The sequence below is a fragment of the Geotrypetes seraphini genome, chromosome 2 (genome assembly GCF_902459505.1).
Source record: "Geotrypetes seraphini chromosome 2, aGeoSer1.1, whole genome shotgun sequence".
Lineage (NCBI taxonomy): Eukaryota > Metazoa > Chordata > Amphibia > Gymnophiona > Dermophiidae > Geotrypetes > Geotrypetes seraphini.
This window is the reverse complement of record NC_047085.1, coordinates 360,141,623-360,166,021: the sequence shown is the minus strand read 5'-3', so window position 1 is coordinate 360,166,021 and position 24,399 is coordinate 360,141,623. Positions and strand designations below refer to the sequence as shown.

Genomic DNA, 24,399 nt, shown 5'->3' with positions numbered 1-24,399 from the left:
CACTCTAAACAGGCTGCTTCAGCCTTGTCCGCCAAGGAATTCCATCTGCCACATTACTGATGACATTATCAGTAATGCAGCAGAGTGAATTCCCCAGCAGAGAAGGCCGAAGCAACCTGTTTAGAGTGCTGATGGCCCAACGCTGCTTATAGGGCTTGCTTGCAGGGTACGGATGTGAGGGAAGGATGGAGGGTCAGCGGGGGTTCAGCTGCGTGGCGGGACCAGCGGCCCTTGGGGGGTTGGGGCGGGTTGAAGAGTTGCTGCTGGCGAATCCCAGGACTAGGGCTTACTTATGGGGTAGGGCGAAAATCATGCTAAGGCTTATTTTCGGTGTAGGTCTTATTTTCAGGGAAACACGATAGTACTATTATGGGGGTGTGGTCTGTGGCAGAGCTTGGGCGTGGTCTAGGGCGGAGCTTGTGCCCCCCCCAAAAAAAAAAGAATTCCGCTGCCTATGAATCCAGAGACTTGCAGATTATGCCCATCTACCAGCAGGTGAATATAGTGATACAGCTCTACTATAAAGAACCTTGTGCAGTAGTCTCCTTTCAGTATTCTCTCTGTCTCAGCAAGTGGATGTCAAACCCTTTGCCGCTTTAGTGGTGTTTGCTCCTGGCCTATCTGGTGGGATTTCAGTCAAGCTGAGGGTGTTTTATGCAGTCAGCCTCTTAATTTGGGGTACACTTGGTGGCGCCTGATCCTTCCCTCACACACTGACTTTGCTTTCCTGTGCCTGGCTGATTTCAAGGAGATCTATGTCTGTTTAAAAAAAATTGGGGAGGGGGGAAATTCAGAGCACAAGCAGGCACATTAAGGGACAAGCAGCAGGTATTAGGGCTGAAATTTGTGCCATGTGTGGTGATTTGCCCCTGCTGACAGGAGTTTCTGGGGTGTTGTTCCATAAGTACTCCACTTTCATTTGTACATGGCAGCACCAGCAGAAACAGTTAAGAACTGCTTCCAATGTAGGGGTAGGTGTACAGCTTTGAGGGATTTTGGCCTGCAGTCGGGCATCCTCTAGTTTCGCTTCTCCCTCGGCTGCAATGATCAAAGGTATTGTTGGAGAAGTTTTTGTTGGGCTTCACTGACTTGCACAGAGTATACATCTGCAGCAGCCATACTTGAAACATTTATGAGCTTTTTATCTGAGCGCATTGCTGGAACTGTTGGCAGCAGGCTTGCAAGGGCTGAGAAGAGCTTCTTGCAGTGATTTGGACCCAGTCTTTAAGCACTTCATTTTCTCTGGCATTTTGTTTTACAAATACATCAGGTCTCTTTGTTAAAGCAGCCTCAGTCTTCTGCAGTGCCTCCAGTGGGATTGGCAGACCTGCATTCAAAAAGCCATGGATGGATGCAGAGAGACATTTATGAGGTCTCCCTGCCCTCAGAGCATGGTTCTAAATGGCCTGTTTCTGGGGCTTCATGTCATTCTCTATCTGACCTCTTTGAATAAGGAAACTTCCCCTAGAGTCAGGAGTTTACCTCATTGTGGCCAGGCTTTTCTATAAGGAAGAACTCGTAGCTGAAATCACTGAAGCCTTGGAAGTGCTGAACATTTCTTCACCTCAACCTCTAAGTTCTGAGCCTACATTACTTAATCCCCTAAGTTACTTAATATTCACTCTGAGATGAAGGTGCAGATTTTGGCACAGTGGAATTCTCCTGGCTTTGGGTTGATAGTGGCTAGAGCTATTGTAACCAAGGTTATAAATAAAATTAAAAAAATATATTCCTGTAGATTTAAGAATTTTGAGCTGTATATATCACTGTTAGAATTTTGGACAGCACAGCTCTCTCCAGGAAGTGAGCAGTGCTGGGGAGTTCTAAAACTGCTTTGGAGAGCAGTTGGTGGGAGTTGGGTGGTTAGCAGTTGACAGGACAGATTGGTTTTAGTTGCTCGTGTCCAGAAAATAACTTTAAAAAGATTTTAAAGTGAATGGAAGTGTGGGGAGAGAGAGGGGGGGACAGATGTTGAATGGAAGTGTGGGGGTGAGAGAGGGGAACAAACGCTGAATGGAAGTATGGGGGTGAGAGAGATGCATAGACACTGAATGGAAGTATGGGGGTGAAAGAGAGGGGGACAGACGCTGAATGGAAGTGTGGAGGGGTGAGAGGGGACCAGACGCTGAATGGAAGTGTGGAGGGGTGAGAGGGGACCAGACGCTGAATGGAAGTGTGGGGAAGAGGAGGAACAGACGTTGAATGGAAGGGAGGGTTAGAGAGGGGAGCAGACACTAGAAGGAATTGGGGGAGACAGAAAAAAGGGCACATGCTGGATTGGGGAAGAGGATAGAATTAGATGCTGGAAGGGGAGAGGGAAAGAGGTGGCAAGCTATAGGTAGACACAATGAAAGAGGGAAATTGAGGACTGAATAGTAAGAAAGAATTTAGACAGAGGCAGAAAATAAATTGAGAAGGAAGACCAGGGAAGAAAAGGAGGAAGGGAGAGGAGTGAGAGATGCCAGAGCAGGGGGGGAAGGGGAGGAAACAGATACCAGACCTAGGAGGAGGAAGGAGACAGATACCAGATCTGAGGAGAGGAAAGGAGGAGAGTGAAAGAGATGCTAAAATCTGCTGGGAGGGAGGGAGAGATAGAAGGGAAGATAGATGCCACACCATGGGGGAAGCGGAGAGAAGTATATGGATGCCAGACCAATGGATGGGGAAGGGAGAGATGGAAGGGAGAAGCAAACAGTTTCTAGAAGTGGCATAGAAAGAGAGCAGATACCATATGGAAGAGGCAGAGAGAGGGCAGACAGTGGATGGAAGGAAGAGAATGATGAGAAGATGAGGAAAGCAGAAACCAGACAACAAAGGTAGAAAAAAAAATTATATTTGTTTTATTTATTTTTTGCTTTAGGATAAAGTATTATTGTAGCTGTGTTGATAATCGTTTATTAATTAAAAATGGAAATAAGGTGATCCTTTTTATTGGACTAATTTTAATACATTTTTTTTACTAATTCAGAGACCAAAACCCCCTTCCTCAGGTCAGGACATGCATACTGTAACAGCAGTATAATACTGACCTGAAGAAAGAGGTTTTAACCTCTAAAAGCTAATTGAGAAATGTATTAGTCCAATAAAATGGTGGGCACTAAATTTTCTTCCCGCCATGCCCCATTCCTCACACCCAAATGCTACATATAAATTGGTGGCCTTCCCAAAGCCCTGCCAGCTGAAGATCTCTTTCTCTAGGAAGGAAGGGGGGATTTGTTCAGAGATGTTTGGAGGTTGCATAGAAGAAAAACTCTACACTGGCACTGGTATGGTAATCTTTGTTGTTTGTTTTCAATTTTAAAATAAAAGAAAAAAAAATCAAGAGAAAATAAAGAAGTAAAAAAGAAGGGTAAATAAATGGGGCGGGGCAGGGGTTCCAGTGGACTTGTGTGCCTAGGGGCCCTTGATGAATTAATCCTGCCCTGGAATTGTGCCCAAGGGTTAACCGTGGCCCATGGTAATAGTTTGCTTACTTCTAACCTTAGGTTTGGCTCAGTAAAACTTTTATCCTATTTTGTTTCTATGGGAAGTTATAGATTTAGGGCCACATTCTGTGATAGGCGCCTAAAGTTAAGTGCCTATTAAATGTCAGTCATACTTAGGCACCCATTACAGAAGCATGCCTAACTTAAAACTTAGGCACCTGTAATGTAGGCCAGGGTTTTAAAAGCCTACATTATAGGCACCTATGTTCTTTAGAGAATTGCAGCTAAAGGTACCTAAGTCTTTCTCCACCGCTAAACATGCCTACTTTGGTATTAGATGCCTTACTTGTGGAATTTCATCTAAGATAGGTGTCTATCTCTCAATTCAATTTATTTTCCCTATTATGAGCTTGTTAAATCTCATTATTGAAGCCGGTTTACTATTTATTTATTTAAAACATTTTTAATCCGTCTTTATCCAATGTGGCTCACAAATTTCCATACATAATAAAATAAACATTTTAAAAGAAGACATATGTCAGTTAGAGGAAAGAAAATACAAAGTCACAGTATTATATCATCGGGTCCTCAACAAGACTGCTTGAAAACTAAATATCACGTAACACTATTCTTCAATTTAGTACACCGTTTATCAATAAAAACATAACTCAAAAGCTGTTTTATATTCACTTAGAGAAGGCTTGAACAAACAGATGGAGCCTTTTATAGAATTCCCCAGTTAAAGCCTTTTTTCTGTGAAAAATGAGAGAACTCTGATATTAAAAAAATGCAATACCATGTTTTACTCTGTATTCTCAGGAAATTCAGATTTCAGTTGTAGAAGCATATGTTACAAAAATAACTATGCAAAACAGGAGCATATGTATTGTTTGTTTAGGTTCAAAAAGACAAAGTAGGAGTACCAAATAGCATGTGTCAATACTCAAATTGTCTCTTAAACCATCAAGGAAGGTCAAGGAACAACAGCTTCTGTAATTCCTCATTCTCTTTCTTTTTGTGGATTGCCCTTTTGCTTCCTAATCTGGTGACTTATGGATAAAAAAAACTTGTCTGAAATTTTATTTTTCAGTTATATTTGTTGAGATTAATGTATTATCCCAGGACAAGCAGGCAGGTATTCTCACAAGTGGGTGACGTCATCCAACGGAGCCTCGATGCGGACACCTCACAAGCAGACTTGCTTGAAGAAACTCGAAGTTTCGAGTCGCCCACGCATGCGCGAGTGCCTTCCCGCCCATCACAGGGCGTGTCTCCTCAGTTCTTACTTTTCCGCGGAGCCGAGAAGTCCGTCTTTGACTCTGCGTGAAGTATTTTCACTTGTGCCTTCCTTCAACCGTGGTTTTGTGTTCTTTTTGTCACGAATCGCTGTTTTTTTCTTTGTTATTTTCTAAAAAAAAAATTTCTTCCGTTCGTTCGACCGGGCAGGCCTCGTGGCCGCAGCCCCGCGGCTTCGATCTTGCGGCGGCGCTTTTTCGGCCTATGTCCCGGCCTGCAACCGGTTTTAAAAATTGTTCCAAATGCCAGCGCGCAATTTCCCTCACAGACCCTCATCGACGCTGTCTTCGGTGTCTTGGGCCTCAACATCTCCCGAAATCGTGCCGGCATTGCTCAACACTTAAGTCTCGTGCTTTCAATCGTCATTGTATCCTGTGGGGGCAGCTCTTCAGCATGGAGTCTTCGATGGAGCTTTAGACCTCGAAGGGTGTTCGCCCTCTACCTCATCCGAACCTCTTCCGGCTTCCACAGCTTCTACTCCGAGCCTCATCAAACCTGCCTCGTTTGTACCGGCTCTGTCTTCGACACCTGCTGCGATGCCTTCCTCTGTCTCTTTAGGTCAGATAGGGCAGCAGCCCATTCCACTGGTGGTGCTTAAAGTGCCAAGGCTTCTAAGTCCAAGCACTCTCACACTGCCTCGAGGGACACGAGGCCCGTGTAGGTGGTCCCGTTGGAGATGCGGATCCATCCTTGCTGGCTTCATTCCAGACCTTGTTAGAGAAGCAATTCATTCAGCTCTTTACTACCATGGGGCCGAAGCTTCTCTCACAAATCCAGCCTGGGCATACCGAGGTCTCCCGCGAGGTCGAGCCGTCTCCTCTGTCTCAGTCTTATGCACACTCTTTGCAGGGAGCAGAGTCTCTGCGAGTATCTGGTCTGGCATCTAGGCATGGACAGCAAGGAGCAGATTCTTTACCAATGCCTCCGTTGGAACCCTCACATTCGAAGCAAGGAGCAGAGTCTTTGCGAGTGCATCGAGGTTCCTCCTCTCAGCCTCCACTGCTTCGTTCCACAATCTCCAGCCCTATCCATTCTCTGGAGGCTTTGACTGGGGCACATTCTCCTCGATCATCGAGGCCTGCTTCGAGACACAGCTCGCATCACAAATCGAGGCATTCTTCGAAGCATTCATCCAGGCATGCCTTGACTCATCGCAAGCAGCCTTTTCTTCAATTTTCTCCACCGCCTCCTTTGACCTTTCCGCTTCCGGACCTCGAGGACCCGGTGGGTTCTTTTTCTCCATCCAGGTCTCCTTTTTTCGCTGGACCAAGCTGCCTCGACGTCTTCGAGTCCTTCTTGAGGCCAGGCTTTAGCAGATCAGCTGTCCTTTTCATCTTTTCTGCGTCAGATGGCGGTTGACTTGGATATTCAACTTGATACTGGCTCAAAGTTCTCCAAGGACTATCTCGAGACCATGCATCTCCCTCACCCTCCGGCTGAGTCTCTCAAGCTTCCTTTCCATAAGCTTTTGGATCAAACCTTTGTCCGCTGTCTGGAAACTCCTTATTCCATTCCAGCTGTTCCAGGCAAATTGGACTCTAGATACAGGACAGTACATCATAAGGGGTTTGACAATACTCAATTATCTCACCAATCCCTTCTGGTTGAATCTTCTTTGAAAAGATCTCACCCTTCTCAGGTGTATGCCACTGTTCCTCCGGGAAGGGAAGGTAAAACGATGGACAGATTTGGTCGTCACATCTACCAGAATTCGAAGATGACCTCCAGAGTCCTCAACTATAATTTTCATTTCATCACCTATTTTGAGTTCTTTCTTTCCATTCTTCCAAAGTTCATGCCTTATCTGGATTCTCGTATGCACTTTGAATTCCAAGAAGTCCTTGCATCCTTGTCACAACTCCGGCTGCAACTTCTTCAGTTGTCCTATGATGCTTTCGAGCTCTCTGCTTGAGCTACTGCTTGCTCTGTGGCCATGCGACGTCTGGCTTGGCTCCATATTATCGACATGGATCCTAACCTGCAGGACCGGCTGGCTAATGTTCCTTGCGCAGGCAATGACCTCTTTGATGAGTCTATAGAGGCAGCCACCAAGAAACTCTCAGACCATGAGAAGTCTTTTGCATCCATTCTTAGACTGAAACCGAAGCCAGCTCCTCCTCGTCCTATACGCCCTCCTCAAATCTATCAGCGGCATTTTCCTCCAAAGCAGGCTCCTTCTACTCATCAGCCTGTCAAGAGGCAACATCCCCAGAAGCAGCAAAAGCCTCAGCCACCTGCTGTACCTAAGGCTTCTCAGCCTTTTTGACTGTCTAGAATGGAGCATAACCTCAGTCGTTCTGCCATTTCTCGTTTTTTCCCCTATCGGAGGTCGTCTCCATCATTTTTACCATCGATGGACGATGGTTACTACCAACCTCTGGGTCCTTTCCATCATCAGGGAGGGATATGCTCTTCAATTACATCAAGTTCCTCCGGAACATCCTCCAAGAGAGTATCCTTCCAATCCCTCCCAGACCGCCCTTCTTCTTCAGGAAGCTCAAGCTCTGCTTCAGCTTCGAGCTATCGAGCCAGTTCCTCTGGCTCAGCAGAACAAGGGTTTTTACTCCCGGTTCTTCCTTGTTCCGAAGAAGACGGGCGATCTGTGACCTATTTTGGATCTCAGGGTGCTCAACAAATTCCTAGTCAGAGAAAAATTTTGCATGTTGACCATGGCATCTCTTTATCCCCTCCTCGAGCAGAACGACTGGTTATCCTCTCTGGATCTCAAGGAGGCCTACACACACATCCATCCGGCCTCCCGTCAATACCTCAGATTTCGGGTGGGAAATCTACATTATCAATACAGAGTACTTCCTTTTGGTCTGGCCTCGTCACCCAGGGTATTCACCAAGTGCCTGTTTGTGGTGGCCGCAGCTTTCAGGAACCATGGTCTTCAAGTATTTCCATACCTCGACGACTGGCTAATCAAAGATTCCACGTCTCAAGGAGTCGTCGTAGCGACCCAACAGACTATCTGGTTCCTGCAAAGTCTGGGATTCGAAATCAACTTTCCCAAATCCCATCTTCAGCCGTCTCAGACCCTTCAATTCATCGGGGCCATTCGGTCCAACTCAGAGCATTCCTTCCTCAACAATGTCTGGAAGCTCTTCTCCATCTTTGTTATGCTGTGTCCTCTCGCCCTTCCATCTCGGCGAGACACATGATGGTTCTTCTGGGTCACATGGCTTCCACAGTACACGTGACTCTTTTAGCCAGACCACCTCAGGATACCTCAGTGGACCCTGGCATCTCAATGGACGCAGGTTTCCAACCCTCTGACTCGACACATCCAGGTCACTCCTGCTCTGACACAGTCTCTTCACTGGTGGATGCTCTCTTCCAATCTATCCAGAGGCTTACTTTTTCACCCCCCCCTCATCTGAAAGTTCTTCAACTTATGCTTGGGGGGCTCATCTCGATGGTCTCCGTACTCAAGGCTATTGGACCCCTATTGATCGTCAGTGTCACATCAATCTGCTGGAACTCAAGGCGATTTTCAACGCTCTCAATGCTTTTCAGCATCTTCTTCACGACCATGTAGTCCTCATTCGAATGGACAATCAAGTCGCCATGTATTATGTCAACAAACAGGGGAGCACGGGATCTGCCTCCCTCTGTCAAGAAGCTCTGAAAGTTTGGGATTGGGCCATTCGCCACAACGCCTTCCTCAAAGCTGTCTACATTCAGGGGGTGGACAATGCCTTAGCGGACAACTTCAGTCGTCTTCTGCAGCCCCACGAATGGACTCTCCATTCCACGCCCCTTCATCACATTTTCTCTCAGTGGGGGACGCCTCAGATAGACCTCTTTGCAGCCCCCCACAACTACAAACTGCCTCAGTTCTGCTCCAGGATGTATACTCCTCATCGCCTCGAGGCAGATCCTTTTCTTCTGGACTGGACAAATCTCTTTCTATATGCGTTTCCTCCATTTCCTCTAATTCAAAAGACGCTGGTCAAGCTGAAGACCAACCATGATTCTGGTTGCTCCTCGGTGGCCCAGACAATCCTGGTACTCCCTTCTACTTCAACTCAGCAGCAGGGAGCCATACCTTCTACCAGTTTTTCCCTCTCTGCTTACACAGCATCAGGGATCTCTGCTTCATCCCAACCTACAGTCTCTACACCTGACAGCTTGGTTCCTCTCAACATAGCTCTTCTCCAGTTTTCTCAATCTGTGAGGGATGTTTTGGAAGCTTCACGGAAGCCTACTACTCGACAATGCTATCACCAAAAATGGTGTTTTTTTTTCATCATAAGCAGCCTCAACATTCCTGCTTATCTTCAGTTTTGGACTATCTGTTGCACCTTTCTCATTCTGGCCTCAAGTCTACATCAATACGAGTCCATCTTAATGCAATTGCTGCTTTCCATCAGTCTATTGAAGGGAAACCTCTCTCTGCTCATCCTGTGGTTTCCAGATTCATGAAAGGACTTTTCAATGTCAAACCTCCTTTCAAACTGCCTCCTGTGGTTTGGGGCCTCAATATTGTTCTTACTCAGCTGATGAGGCCTCCCTTTGAACCAATGGACAAGGCTCATCTGAAGTATCTCACTTGGAAAGTGGTATTTCTCATTTGCCTCACTTCCGCTCAATGAGTCAGTGAGCTCCAATCGTTAGTTGCGGATCCACCTTTTACAGTGTTCCATCATGACAAGGTGGTTCTTCGCACTCATCTGAAATTCCTTCCTAAAGTGGTCTCTGAATTTCATCTCAACCAATCCATTGTTCTTCCAGTGTTCTTTCCAAAGCCTCATTCTCATCCTGGAGAAGTTGCTCTTCATACTCTGGACTGTAAACATGCTTTGGCTTTCTATTTGGAACGCATCAAACTACACAGAACTGCTCCTCAACTTTTTGTCTCCTTTGATCCGAACAAGTTGGGACGTCCTATTTTTAGCGTACCATCTCCAATTGGATGGCGGCTTGTATCTTTTTCTGCTATGCCCAGGCTGGATTACCCCTTCACAGTAAAGTCACAGCCCATAAGGTCAGAGCAATGGCAGCTTCTGTAGCTTTCCTCAGATCTACTCCTATTGAGGAAATTTGTAGAGCTGCTACTTGGTCCTCTGTTCATACTTTCACTTTTCACTATTGTCTGGATACTTTCTCCAGACGGGATGGACAGTTTGGCCAAACAGTATTGCAGAATTTATTCTCCTAGGTTGCCAACTCTCCCACCATCCCACTTTGGTTAGCTTGGAGGTCACCCACTTGTGAGAATACCTGCCTGCTTGTCCTGGGATAAAGCACAGTTACTTACCGTAACAGTTGTTATCCAGGGACAGCAGGTAGCTATTCTCACATCCCACTCACATCCCCGGGTTGGCTTCTCTGCTGGCTATCTGAACTGAGGAGACGCACCCTGCGCTGGGTGGGAAGGCACTCGCGCATGCGCGGTGTGGGCGACTCGAAACTTCAAGTTTCTTCAAGCAAGTCTGCTTGTGAGGCGTCCGCATCGAGGCTCCGTCGAATGACGTCACCCATTTGTGAGAATAGCTGCCTGCTGTCCCTGGATAACAACTGTTATGGTAAGTAACTGTGCTTTCTGGTCTTCTCTATATTATGTTTTGTTTCTAATTTAAAATTTTCTGGAAATAAAATAAATAACTTATTAGTTGTTGATAGAATACCACTGAATTTAAAAGCCAATATAAAGTCATGTGAAAAAATTATGACATCCCATGAAATATTCAGTTCTTTCTTAAAAAATGTTCACATATCGATGTCAAATCTTTTTAAGTTATTTATCTCCAAAAAAGAAAGTGATGTAATTACAGATAAGCAACAAAAATTTTCCTTGATTTACTCATGAAACAAAAGATATCCACAAAAATGTGAATTCTAACTGAGGAAGGAAAATTTTTGTTGTTTACTTGCAATTTCATCACTTTCTTTTCCAGAGATAGATAAAAAAAGATTTGGCATCGATATGTGAACATTTCTTAAGAAAGAACTGGATATTTCATGGGGTGTCTTAATTTTTTCACATGACTGTATTAACATAGGCCTCCTTTTATCAAGCCATATTAGGTTTTTTTTATCACTGGCTGCTGCTTCGATGCTCATAGGAATTTTATCCTTAGACAAGCAGGCAGCATATTCTCACATGCAGGTGACATCATCCACGGAACTCTGGTACGGAAAGTGTACTGTCACTTTAAGCTTTTAGCAAAGCTTCAAGACTGCCCGCACCTTGCCCAACGCCAACTCGCGAGGTCATCAGTTTTTCATTTTCCATGAAGTGAAGAAGACGCATCTAAACTTTGTTCCCTTGAGTTGCCTTTTTTCAATTATTTACATACTTGTTCATTGTTTATTATTCTCTACCTTATTTAAAGGATAATAATAATAAGTTTCAGGGTCAATGGGCCTTCAGACAACTTTAAAACCTGCCATCAGTGTTGATGGTTTTTCAGCCTTCTTTGTACTCCACGGTCTCGTCCTTTCCGGTTGGCCCTGACTCCGGGGCTATATACACAAATAGAAAATAGAGAAAAAGAAGGGGAAAAAAATAACAACAAACTACCAGAATGTTTTCTTCCTCTCATTTAGAAATATTAGGCCTGGAGTCAGATTTCCATTATTTTGGACTTTTCTGTAGTGCCGATCTCTGTCAGTACTAGTGGACATCAACATTAGAGAATGACATGGGGGAAAATTTCTCCCCATTCCCGCAGGAACTCAATTTCCCTGTCCTGTCCCCGTGAATTTTGTCGCTGTCCCTGCTCCTGCCCCTGCCCTATTCCCGTAAGCTCTGCCTTAACCGCACAAGCCTCGAACATTTATGATTTTAAAGTTTTGGAGACTTGTGCAGATAAGGATGGAGCTTGCAGGAATGGGTCAGGGGCAGGGAAAGAACTCACAAGGATGGGATGGGAAAATGAGTTCCCACAGGGATGGGGAAAATTTGTCCCTGTGCATTCTCTAATCGACATTGAGCAGCATCAGTGGCATATCAAGCATCAAGTCTATTTAATGCATGCCTTTCATCAACACCATTGCAATGGAAATCAACATTGACTTCGGATAGCGTCACTGTTATATCTAGCATCAAGAATATTTGATGCATGTATCTCATTGACGCCATTGATCTTCAATGCAGATTTTCATTTCTGAAGCACATTGCCTATTGAGGCAACCACGCTTCAACACATTCTGCACCTTCTGTACCAGCTGCCAGCATATGATACCAGTGCCTCCTCTTCATACTTCGAGACATATGATACCGGTGAATGTAGTCATTTTTTTTCAGCATTGAAGGAGCTGCATTCAGGTCGCTTTGACAGCATCACCAGTACCAATGGATGAACCAACGGTACTGGTGTACTCTTTCCGGGATCAACTGAAGGAGCTTTTCCAGACGAATATAGCTTGCATGCGACACCGTTGCTAACATCAATCCCTTGGTAGGTGCCCATGCTGAACAAAGCATATACAGGCCATGGGTACCATCTCAAGTTTTTTCATTACAGCATTGATGAACATTGAGATCTCAGGGGAACATCATCACATTATAATTCTCATTCACCTTGACATCATCTATCCAGTGCTGCAGCTGCCGCACCAATGGTACTGGCTATTGATCAAAGGGTACCGGTGCAAGTCTTCAAGGAACAACTCGATGAGTTTTTCTGAAGGAAGCTTGATGACACAAGTTGCACTCTATACCAGTGCTTACATCGACTCCCTCAGTACCAGCCCAGTCTAAGCATACCACTTCAAGGCTGCATTGTACTGATTCCAGGTCTATACCAACACGCTGCTCTGCTTTCTATCGGTGCTGTTCCAGTAGACATTGCCGCTCCCCATTGAAACCTTCAAATATACTTCTCGACACTTTCAAACCCAAAACATCTGAGATTCTACCTGTGGCTTCTGACCTGTCTTCAAGCATATTACTGAAAACACTGTGAGTCTACATTTTCTGCTCCAGGATCCTATGACATCCCATTGTATCCATTTCCTCTTCCCTTTTTCCTTCAGTATATCAGGTGCCTCAGGAATATGCTATATTGGACAGATACTGTGCCCAGAACATGGATCCTTGATCCCTTCGATTGTGATGAACTTCTTCAGTTCTATCTGTACTCTCCTTTAGGATGCACTGTTTAAGAACTGGGAGACTCCTCTTTTTCTTACTGTTGCTCCCAGCATATTTGACTGTCCTCAACTCTCAATGCCTGGAATAAATTACCTGAATAAATGCCTGCCCCCTATGCCTGGAATAAATTACCTGAGTTTTTCTGTCAAGCCCCTTCCCTTGTTTAAAAGCAGACTGAAATCCACCTTTTTGATATAGCTTTCAATGCTTAATCCTACACCTCTGCCAGCTGATTAACTGTTCCCCTTAACTGTATCCATAACATCCTGTTTGTCTGTCTTGCCTGTTTAGATTGTAAACTTTTTCGAGCAGGGACTGTTTTCTTACTCTGTGTCTCTGTACATTGCTGTATATGTCTGGTAGCACTATAGAAATAAATAATAGTAGTAATTTAAAGTTTCCTGATTTTCAGCAGTAACATACTGATCATCCTGAGTTGGATCATCATTACTCCATGATCTCCACTTTGAAACTGGAACTTTGACTCATGATTTTCCGCTGTGCATACTCGCATTCACAGCACCATTGATACTATTGCAGAGATCCACCATGGGTGTAGAGCCTGTAAGGTGGTATTTCCTTTTTTTTTTGTACACTATGACCATGAAATAATCAGGATACATTTTTTTCTCCTTGCTTTGGAGCCTATTCAGTATAGCACGACTCATCTATTTCTTACTCCATCATTCTCACTCCATCCAAATGGTAGAACAGCTTATGGATCGTTTATACCATTCATCACAACTACTCTGCCTATTTACATTACCAGGGTATAGAGCCTGTTAAGTTGGATCTCTTCCCACATTTTCCCACTGCCGAAAGAGCTACAATTGGAGTACAACCTCTCACGTGGATTGCCTTCTTTTCCATGACTATGTTTCATCCATATTCTCCGCTGAGGCTTGAAGATGGAGAATACATTATAGATGGGTCACTGATTTGGTTCCCTCAGCAGGATCAACCAGGTTCTTCAATTCAGAACAATAACACTGTACCATTAATGCTAATATGGTTTTCCGGGAAATATTCACACTATTCTTCTGACATATCTTACCCTACTGTCCTTTTCCTAATGTCAATTGCCACTCTATTACCGGTTCTAAGTCCTACCCCGCTGAGGTGTTATTTTTTCTTTATTCAAGTCTCCTTCATTCCTGACTTTTCATTCTTCTCTATAGCTCTCAGAACCAACAGGGCTCCCCTCATAGCTAACAGCAGCTGCATAAATCAAAAAATCTCTGTTGGTGACTATGGTACGCTGAGCTTTAAGGGATTTCCAATCAAATTTTATCTCAGTTCTTTGTCAAGGCTACTGTTCACATCCTCTGGTGTTGGTTTTGTAGCTTGCTGCAGCCACTCCAAGTTACATTACACTTATTTCTTTACTTGGGCTCTCCATGCTATCTGCAGTAGCTACTATGCACTCCCTCTTCAAGGTTCCAGTGCATTTCTTGGGTGGTACTATTAATTTCATTCCCCATGTCAATATGTCTGGTTCCTTCCACTCTTAGTTCTATCACATGTTTCAGCCAGGAAATAACGTTTCCAGTAGTACATGCTTTCATGGTATTCCTGGCTTATATTGCTATAATAAAAACTTAATGCCTCATACTGACTCTATGATTCTTTTCTGCTGGGCTGTTGAACTTTCTGTTCTACCGCCAGCACTTCTATTTGTTCTTGCAGAGTTTCTCTGACTCATATTATCTGTGCAACAATACTTTCCTTCTGATGGACCCCGGCAGAGGCAATTCTTATGTTCTTATGCTTGCATGGTTACTCTATTTCTCTCTATTGCATTTTGGCTACTTTCTTTTATTTATTTACTAGTATTTTAGCCCGTTACATTAACGGGTGCTAGAATATATATCTGTCTGTCTGTCTTTATTTCCGTGTCTCTCTCTCTCTGTCCTGCTGTCTTTCTTTCTGTCTGTCTCTGTCCCTGGCCCCCTTTGTCTGTCTGTCTTTCTGTGTCTCTCGCTGTCCCTGTGTCTTTCTTCTTTTATTTCTGTCTCCCTTCCTCCCGCTGGCGGTAGAATATATGTCTGTGTTTCTTTCTGTTTCTCTCCATACTCTCATTCATCTTGTCATCTCCCTTTTGACCTCATACAAATGTCTCACCACTTTCAAAATACCCCTCCCTCTCTCCACTGGTCAGTCTATATCTCCCTGTCCCTTTCTCTTCATCCCCTAGCATTTTTATAGCCCGTTACATTAACGGGTGCTAGAATATGTGTGTGTGTGTGTCTGTCTTTATTTCTTTCTCTCTCTGTCTCCTTAGCCGCTTTCTGTGCTCCCCCTAACCAGCAGTAGGCTTTTCTTCCTTTTTTCCCCCCCTGTCCATCAGCACCTGGTCCTGCACCCCGTGTCCAGCAGTAGGCCTCCCTTCCTTTTTCCCCCCCTGTCCATCAGTACCTGTTCCTGCTCCCCCTGTCCAGCAGTAGGCCTCCCTTCCTTTTTCCCCCCTGTCCATCAGCACCTGTTCCTGCTCCCCCTGTCCAGCAGTAGGCCTCCCTTCCTTTCCCCCCTGTCCATCAGCACCTGTTCCTGCTCCCCCTGTCCAGCAGTAGGCCTCCCTTCCTTTTTCACCCCCTGTCCATCAGCACCTGTTCCTGCTCCCCCTGTCCAGCAGTAGGCCTCCCTTCCTTTTTCCCCCCCTGTCCATCAGCATCTGTTCCTGCTCCCCCTGTCCAGCAGTAGGCCTCCCTTCCTTTCCCCCCCCTGTCCATCAGCACCTGTTCCTGCTCCCCCTGTCCAGCAGTAGGCCTCCCTTCCTTTTTTGCCCCCTGTCCATCAGCACCTGTTCCTGCTCCCCCTGTCCAGCAGTAGGCCTCCCTTCCTTTCCCCCCCTGTCCATCAGCACCTGTTCCTGCTCCCCCTGTCCAGCAGTAGGCCTCCCTTCCTTTTTCACCCCCTGTCCATCAGCACCTGTTCCTGCTCCCCCTGTCCAGCAGTAGGCCTCCCTTCCTTTTTCCCCCCTGTCCATCAGCACCTGTTCCTGCTCCCCCTGTCCAGCAGTAGGCCTCCCTTCCTTTTTCGCCCCCTGTCCATCAGCACCTGTTCCTGCTCCCCCTGTCCAGCAGTAGGCCTCCCTTCCTTTTTCCCCCCCTGTCCATCAGCATCTGTTCCTGCTCCCCCTGTCCAGCAGTAGGCCTCCCTTCCTTTCCCCCCCCTGTCCATCAGCACCTGTTCCTGCTCCCCCTGTCCAGCAGTAGGCCTCCCTTCCTTTTTTGCCCCCTGTCCATCAGCACCTGTTCCTGCTCCCCCTGTCCAGCAGTAGGCCTCCCTTCCTTTCCCCCCCTGTCCATCAGCACCTGTTCCTGCTCCCCCTGTCCAGCAGTAGGCCTCCCTTCCTTTTTCGCCCCCTGTCCATCAGCACCTGTTCCTGCTCCCCCTGTCCAGCAGTAGGCCTCCCTTCCTTTTTCCCCCCCTGTCCATCAGCACCTGTTCCTGCTCCCCCTGTCCAACAGTAGGCCTCCCTTCCTTTCCCCCCCTGTCCATCAGCACCTGTTCCTGCTCCCCCTGTCCAGCAGTAGGCCTCCCTTCCTTTTTTGCCCCCTGTCCATCAGCACCTGTTCCTGCTCCCCCTGTCCAGTAGTAGGCCTCCCTTCCTTTTTTCCCCCCCCTGTCCTATGAACTACCTGAGTGCTTTAGCTGTGCTGCCTTGAAGGAAGGTCTACTGCTGGACAGGGGGAGCAGGAACAACTCCCCCTGTCCCTGCTCTGTGAAGGCCTCCTCCTGGCAGCCACTGCTCCGCACCGGTGTGCGCGGCGAAACCGTCTCCTCCTGTCAGCCGCCGCTCGGCACCGCGGGCCTGAAACCAACACCGCGGCCTGCAGGCGCCGACAGCGGGCTGGAAATAGCGGACCGGTGTTTTGGAGACGGAGCGGCCGAGCGAAGCGCATGCTGCCGACAGGCGGGGTCCTGCTCCGGCGTGTCGCTCATGCACAGCAGCGGGAGCAGCGCCACCAGCAGCAGCGCCGCCATCACCGCTTCCGGACACTGCGGGAGCCCCCGCACCTGCGTATCACCCTGGCACGCTGAAGCAAGTGGCAGTTGGCTGCAGAGCGCGCGAGGCCAGCTTTTCAGCCCTTGTCGAGGGGGTGGGACAGGCTGGTGAGGAGCTCGGGGGCTGCTGCTGTTCTTCCACCGTGTCGTGGTGGCTGGCTGCGGTCCCGGCTTGTGGAGGTGACCTGCCCAGCGCTCGCGCATGCGCACTCCTACCTGCAAGGCCACGGACATACATCTCGGATCAGGGAAAACGGAATCACGCAGTTGAGTGCGCATGCGTGGCTAGCGTTTTATTATTTCAGATTGTCTAGTTTGTTTTTCTATTCCCATTTCAAAAAAAACCCCACCTTAACAATATTGGGAACAGAATAGAATTGTCCTTTGATCATTCTACAGTTTCCTCTCATTAGTAAACATTTTTTCTTACGGTACTTCTCCACTATTAGCAGCCAGATGGTAGTTCTTTTTTTCCCTATTCCTTCCTTTCATGTAGACAAGGTTATATATCTCTTACTTGATTCTCACATTTCTAAACTCATTACTCCCCTCTTTCAATAGAAGATGAGACGAGTTTCTACAATAACTTTGCATATCCTTTTCTTTGATTTTCCTCCCATATGGGAATATCCCACATTTCCATTTACCGTTCACCATGGCTTTCCTACACTTCTTTGATGGTTTCCCTTTTTACAGCATTTTTTTCTTCAGAAGTGCTACTTCTTCTTGCCATCTTTGCACTGGCTCTAGTTATTTTCAAGATATACCAGAGCTCTCTTACAGCCCTCAAGGGGAGCATTTTTAACATGTGACTTTGCTCCCAGTCCACCACTATTTCTTTCTATGGTCCACAGTAACATATTTCTCTCCTTCCTGCTGTGTTTTTTACTAGTTTCCTTGAAACTGTTCTAACCAATGGGAACTATACATTCATTTTGCTTGACAAAAATTCCCTTTCACTCCCATCTGTGTCTCCTGAGCCACACCTGGGTATACCTTCTCTTTTTGGTCAGGTCGTCAATATATGTACATTGGTCAGTACCCATTTATTCTTTTCTTTAAGATTCTTTCTGGAGGCTTCCTCACCTATGCAGGGATTCCCCTGTTGCTATGAGGGTGTCTATTATTTACAACCTCCATTACTATAGTATTCCCTGGGTTCTTCCCTTTATCCTCTTCTTGAGGATAGGGTTCTTCTGCATAGTCTGTATTTATTTCCTTTCCTTGCCTTCGCTTACTTGTCCCAGATGGCATATCTGATTTTCTTGTGAGGCAACAAGCGTTTATATTTTTTAGAGGCCAACTCTCCCTCCATCCCCTTTGCTTTATAAAGCTAGGGAGTCCCACATGTGAAAATATGCTGCCTGCTGGTCTAAGGATAAAGCACAGTTATTTACCATAACAGGTGTTATCCAGAGACAGCAGGCAAATATTCTCAAAACCCGCCCACCTTTTGGCTTCTTCACTTGGGCTTAGAACTGATGACCTTGCGAGCTGGCATCGGGTGGGAAGTAACTCACACACGCACGGTGCGGGCAGTCTCAAAGTTTTGCTAAAAGCTTAAAGTGACAGTATACTTTACCACTATCTGTACTAGGGCTCTGTTGATGACATCACCCACATGTGAGAGTATCTGCCTGCTGTCTCTGGATAACACCTGTTACAGTAAGTAACTGTGCTTTATGAATGTTGGAGATTTTATTACAGCAGCCGATGACAAAAAACCCTAGCATGGCTTGATAAAAGGGGGACATAGGTAAGTAAAATTTTAACAAAAAAATTGAAACTTTTTTTTTATTCAGTCTTTGTTATAGATACACCTGAAGACGTGGTATGCTCAAATGAGTGTGCATCACTGGAAAGACTAGAAAAGGTACTGTGTACTTACTGTAAAATGATATGTAAAGATAATTGGAGACTTATTGGCCCCGATTCTGCAAAATGCATCTAAAGTTAGGTGCTATTTAGATGGCAAAGATAGGTGTCCTTTGTAGAATTGTGCTCAGCGGCGCGCAGCACTGTTTAGATGTCTAAATTTTTAGGCATCCTTTAGAGAATCAGGTTTTTAGGTGAGAGTTAGATGTCCAAACAATGTCCTTAATGTTATAATATTTTATTATGATGATGTTATTAGAATGGCGATTTTATGGTGTTTTTCATTATAATTGTGATACTGGGAGTTGGATCTGTTTAATGCTTTTATTTGTTTCTCTTCCATCAGGGAGAGTGACTGGGATTCGAACCAGCAACATTGGGGTAGGAAGCTGTAGGTTTAACCAGTGTGCTACACAGTGAGCTAGCAAGTTGCATAGCAATTGTAAAACTAGGTCCTATAGGCATTGTAAAGGAAGTCTACTTTTCAGCATAGTTTGGACTTCAGATAGACCTGAGTTCTATGGACGGAACTTAGGCACAATTTGGACGTCCTTGATGCAATCTGCTAAATAGTTTTCTGGGGTTTTCTTTTTGCTTTATTAAGCTCAAAATACATTTAATAAGGCACCACATAAACAGGGCACATCAAAACAGATATATTGCATGCAAAACCTTCTATTTTTGTGGACAAACAGCAATGCTATTTGCTAATTAGAGGAGAAGATCCATTAACTGAAGCACAGCACATGAAAAACACAGCTTTATGGTTCTTGCTAAAAAGCTACCCTTTTTTCTGACTAAACAGTGGTCCAATCAGCTCATTCTTGAAAGCAAAGAAAGCACATGAAAAAAATATATAGATTGCATACATAACTTTATTTGCAAAAGGGTAAAAACAGATTCAGCATGGCTTCTACTTCATTGCAAATGGAGGTGTGCATCTTCACAATACTGACCTCATTGTGAGATAATCAAGGTGCACCTGCAAGGTAGAATGCCACAATTAAAATATGTGCTGGGATTTGAACCTATGACCTCTGGAATGATAGTTCTTTTTGGCCACAAGGCCTCCACAGTCCAAGTGACTCCTTTTGCAAGACTTCATCTCAGGATGCCTCAATGGGCTATAGCTTCACAGTGGTCTCAAGTGACCAATCCTCTCTCGCAGCACTTTCTGTCACCTCTTCTCTTCGATAGTCGCTTCAGTGATGGATGAACTCTTCCAATCTGTCCAGAGGTCTTCGCTTCCACATGCCCCCTCATCAGAAAGTTATGACCACGGATGCGTCAACTTATGCTGGGGGGGCTCATCTGGAGGACCTTCAAACTCAGGGTCATTGGTCATCCAAAGAACAACAGTTTTACATTAATCTGGAATTCAGAGCGATTTATTATGCTCTCAAAGCTTTCCAGCATTTGATAATCAACCATGTCCTTCTGCTTCGCACGGTCAATCAAGTAGCCATGTATTATTTAAACAAGCAAGGAGGCACAGGTTCTCTTCTTCTCTGTCAGGAGGTTCAGAAGATCTGGCTTTGGTGATTGCTTGCAACATCTTTCTTAAAGCTGTTTACATTCAAGGAGAACAGAATTTCTTAGCAGACAGACTCAGCAGAATTCTTCAACCTCACAAATGGATGCTCAATTCTGTAGCTCTCCATCCCGTCTTTTCTCAGTGAAGAACTCCTCAAGTGGATCTGTTTGCATCTCCCCACAACAACAAATTACCTCACTTCTGCTTCAGACTCTAATTCCCTCAACGTCTGGAGGCAGACGCCTTTCTTCTGGATTGGACACACAAGTTCCTTTATGCGTTTCCACCAATTCCTCTCATACTCAAGACACTTGTCAAAGTCAAGCAGGAGTCAGCCACCATGATTCTCAAAGCTTCTCAGTAACCCAGGCAGCCTTGGTTTTCTCTTTTACTTCAACTCAGTATCAAGGAGCCAATATACCTGCTGATATTTCCATCTCTTCTTACGCGGAGTCAGCATAAGAACATAAGCAGTGCCTCTGCTGGGTCAGACCAGAGGTCCATCATGCCCAGCAATCCGCTCACGCGGCGGCCCATCAGGTCCAGGACCTGTATAGTAATCCTCTATCTATACCCTTCTATCCCCTTTTCCTTCAGGAAGTATCTCTTCTACATCCCAACCCTCAGTCTTTGCACCTGACAGCTTGATACCTCTCGGGCTGAATTTTGCTGACCTTACCGGTCAGGCTAATTTTGGAAGCTTCCAGAAAACCAGCCACACAGCAGTGTTACCAGCAAAAGTGTACACGGTTTTCTTCCTGGTGTCTTCTTCATCACCATGTTCCGACATCCATTTCTGTTTCACTAGTTTTGGATTATCTTCTTCATTTATCTGACTGGCCTCAAATCTACATCCATCAGAGTCCATCTCAGTGCTATCACGGCCTTTCATCAACCAGTGAATGGTAAACTCTTACTGCTCATCCTCTCATCTCCAGATTCATGAAAGGACTTCAATGTGAAAACACCTCTCAAGCCACCTCCAGTGGTTTGGGATCTCAATGTGGTTCATATTTTGTCAGTTTCAGTTTTTGATCTCTATACAGAGATATTGGATAAGCTTGAAAATTAGCATATGCAAGTTTTAATAGCATTACATAGTACCATTGGTTATTTTCCAGTATTGAAATCAAACCGTACCTTTTTATAGGTTTTTGGGTTTTATATTAAGAACATAAGAAGTTGCCTCCGCTGAGGCAGACCAGAGGTCCATCTCGCCCAGCGGTCCGCTCCCGCGGCGGCCCATTGGGCCCATTGCCTGATCAGTGGTCCCTGGTTATTCCTATACTTGCCTCTCACTCCTATCCCTGTACCTAACTCTACTCTTATCTGTACCCCTCAATCCCTTTGTCCTCTAGGAACCTATCTAAACCTTCTTTGAAGCCCTGCAACGTGCTCCTGCCTATCACAGATATTGATCTTCATTCAATAATAATAATAATAATAACTTTATTTTTGTATACCACCATACCCAGGGAGTTCTAGGCGGTTCACATTTGTTAGTCAAAGTTACAAGCGATTCATGACAGTTAAACAAAGTTGCAAGCAACGAAGTAGTTGAGGTTGGATAGAGAGGGAATGAGTGGGTTCAAGGAGGAGGAGTTTGTGGAATGTAGGTTGGGGGTAGTACAGAAGAGGGGGAAAGGTGGGTTAATGTTCTACCTGTTGCACTCTCTATAGTATGCTGGGATTTAGTTTGCCATGATTTTACATGTTGTGACTCTAGACTACTTCTGGGTTATCTCCTTTTTTACTCTATTACTGATAATTTTTTCACTAGGGGACCTCGTCAGATAAATCTGTTTACCTCTTCCCCTAATCACAGAATGCTTCATTACAGTTCCAAGCAGTATTCTCTTCAGCAATGGGCAGCAGATGTTTGTTGTCTGGATTGAGAGGACAAGTTCCTATATACCTTCTTCCAATCCCTCTCATTCTCAAGACCATGGTCAAACTCAAAACAGTCAGCCACCTTAATCCTCATAGCTCTTCGGTAGCCCAGGCAACTTTGGTACTCCTTTCTACTTCAGTTGAGTACTGAGGATCTACTCTTTTGAAGATACCTCCTGCTAATGTAGTACGGTCATGTCTTGTCAGATTCATTCCTGTTTTCGATTTTCTCTATTTCTTAGGTGAAGACTCAGAACCCTTAAATGGTGGCATCCAGCATCGACAGCCTGTAATCTTAATCCACCTTGGAAATTTTTTAACCGACCCAGAGGTCCAGAAGGAGAGATTGGGCATCCCTCCTTCCAGTGGTCTTCACAGGGGGGGGGGGGGACGGGTTGCCGCGGCCGCTAACCTGATTGTGGCATGGAGATTCCCTTGCTGTGATCAGCTCAGCGGCAACCTGATTCTCTAAACAGCATCTATGACATGGACACCAGTTAGAGAATCATAGTGTTAGACGGAATTGGGGATCTGTCCATGAGGACAGGCACAATTCCATTTAGGGCACCCATGTACTTAGTCGGCTTCTGAGACTGGGTGCCCTATACAGAATCCAGGCCAATGTGCCAAGTGTGTTGAACTTAGAATATAAGTATAGCCTTACTAGTTCAGACTAATGGTCCATCAAGCCCAGTAGCCTGTTCTCACAGTGGCCAATCCAGATCACTAGTACCAGGCTAAAACCCAAGGAGTAGCATCATTCCATGCTACTGATCCACAGCAAGCAATGGCTTCCCCCATGTCTTTCTCAATAGCAGACTATGAACCTTTCCTCCAGGAAATTGTCCAAACCTTTCATAAAACCAGCTACGCTATCCACTCTTACCACAACCTCTTGCAACGCGTTCCAGAGCTTAACTATTCTCTGAGTGAAAAAATATTTCCCCATAACTTCATCAAGTGTCTCCTAGGCTTTGTAATTTTTGACGGAGTGAAAAATTGATCCACTTGTACCCGTTCTACTCCACTCAGGATTTTGTAGACTTCAATCACATCTCCCCTCTTTTCCAAGTTGATGAGCCATAACCTTTTTAGTCTTTCCTCATACGAGAGGAGTTCCATCCCATTTATCATCTTGGTCGCTCTTCTTTTAACTTTTTCTAGCGCCACTGTATCTTTCTTGAGATAAGGAGACCAGAATTGATGCAATACTCCAGATGAGGTCACACCATGGAGCAATACAGGGACATTATAACATTCTTAGTTTTATTAACCATCTCTTTTTTAATAATTCCTAGCATCCTGTTTGCTGTTTTGGCCGCCACAGCACATTGGGTGGAAAGTTTCATTGTATTGTCTACAATGACACCCAGATCCTTTTCTTGGACGCTAACCCCCAAAGTGGACCCTAGCATCCAGTAACTGATTCAGGTTATTCTTCTCAATGTGCATCACTTTGCATTTGTCCACATTAAAGTTCATCTGCCACTTGGGTGCCTAGTCTTCCAGTTTCCTAAGGTCTGCCTGTAATTTTTCACAATCCGCATGCGTTTTATCAACTTTGAACAATTTAGTGTCATCTGCAAATTTAAGGGTCCTTTTACTAAGGCATGCTAGCTGATTTAACGCGCTAAAACGTCCAATATATTCTATGGATGCATTAGCATTTAGCGTGCGCTAAATCAGCCAGTGCGCCTTATTAAAAGAGGGGGTTAATCACCTCACTCGTCATTCCAATGCACTGGTCATAACCTCTATGTCAAACCAGAACTGGACATAGCAGGAAAACACCGAATCAGAATCTACTCTTTCGCTGATGATCTACAACTCTATTTTCCCCTAGGCCGTCACCGAGACACACAAATCTATAACCTCCAGTCTTGTTTAACTGAAATAAAAACCTGGATGACCGGGAACAAGTTACAGTTAAATTAATCCAAGACAGAACTTCTCTGGATCCACAAAGATCTATGTGTATACCCCCGTTCGTCCTTTTCCTGGGGCACAAACACCCTTATACCCAAAGACAACATCCGCAGCATAGGAGTAACTCTTGACTCTAACTTATCAATGACAGATCACAAAAAGGGTTGCAGAGCAGAGGCTGCGAATTACAGACCAGTGAGTCTCACATCAATAGTGTGTAAACTCATGGAAACACTACTTAAAGGTAAATTAGACACGATCTTGGATGAGGGGAATCTAAGGGATCCCAGTCAACATGGATTCACTAAGGGTAGGTCATGCCAATCCAACCTTATCAGCTT

General features: G+C 45.2%; 1 protein-coding gene across 2 annotated transcripts in view; it reads left to right on the top strand.

Moving 5' to 3' along the window:
- Nucleotides 1-24,399, top strand: part of ZPBP (zona pellucida binding protein) — a 263,439-nt gene that overhangs the window by 155,026 nt on the left and 84,014 nt on the right. For both annotated transcript variants that reach the window (XM_033930478.1, XM_033930479.1), the window contains exon 6: nucleotides 18,636-18,706. In XM_033930478.1, the coding sequence (XP_033786369.1) occupies nucleotides 18,636-18,706 (71 nt within the window). The remainder of the gene's footprint in view (nucleotides 1-18,635; nucleotides 18,707-24,399) is intronic.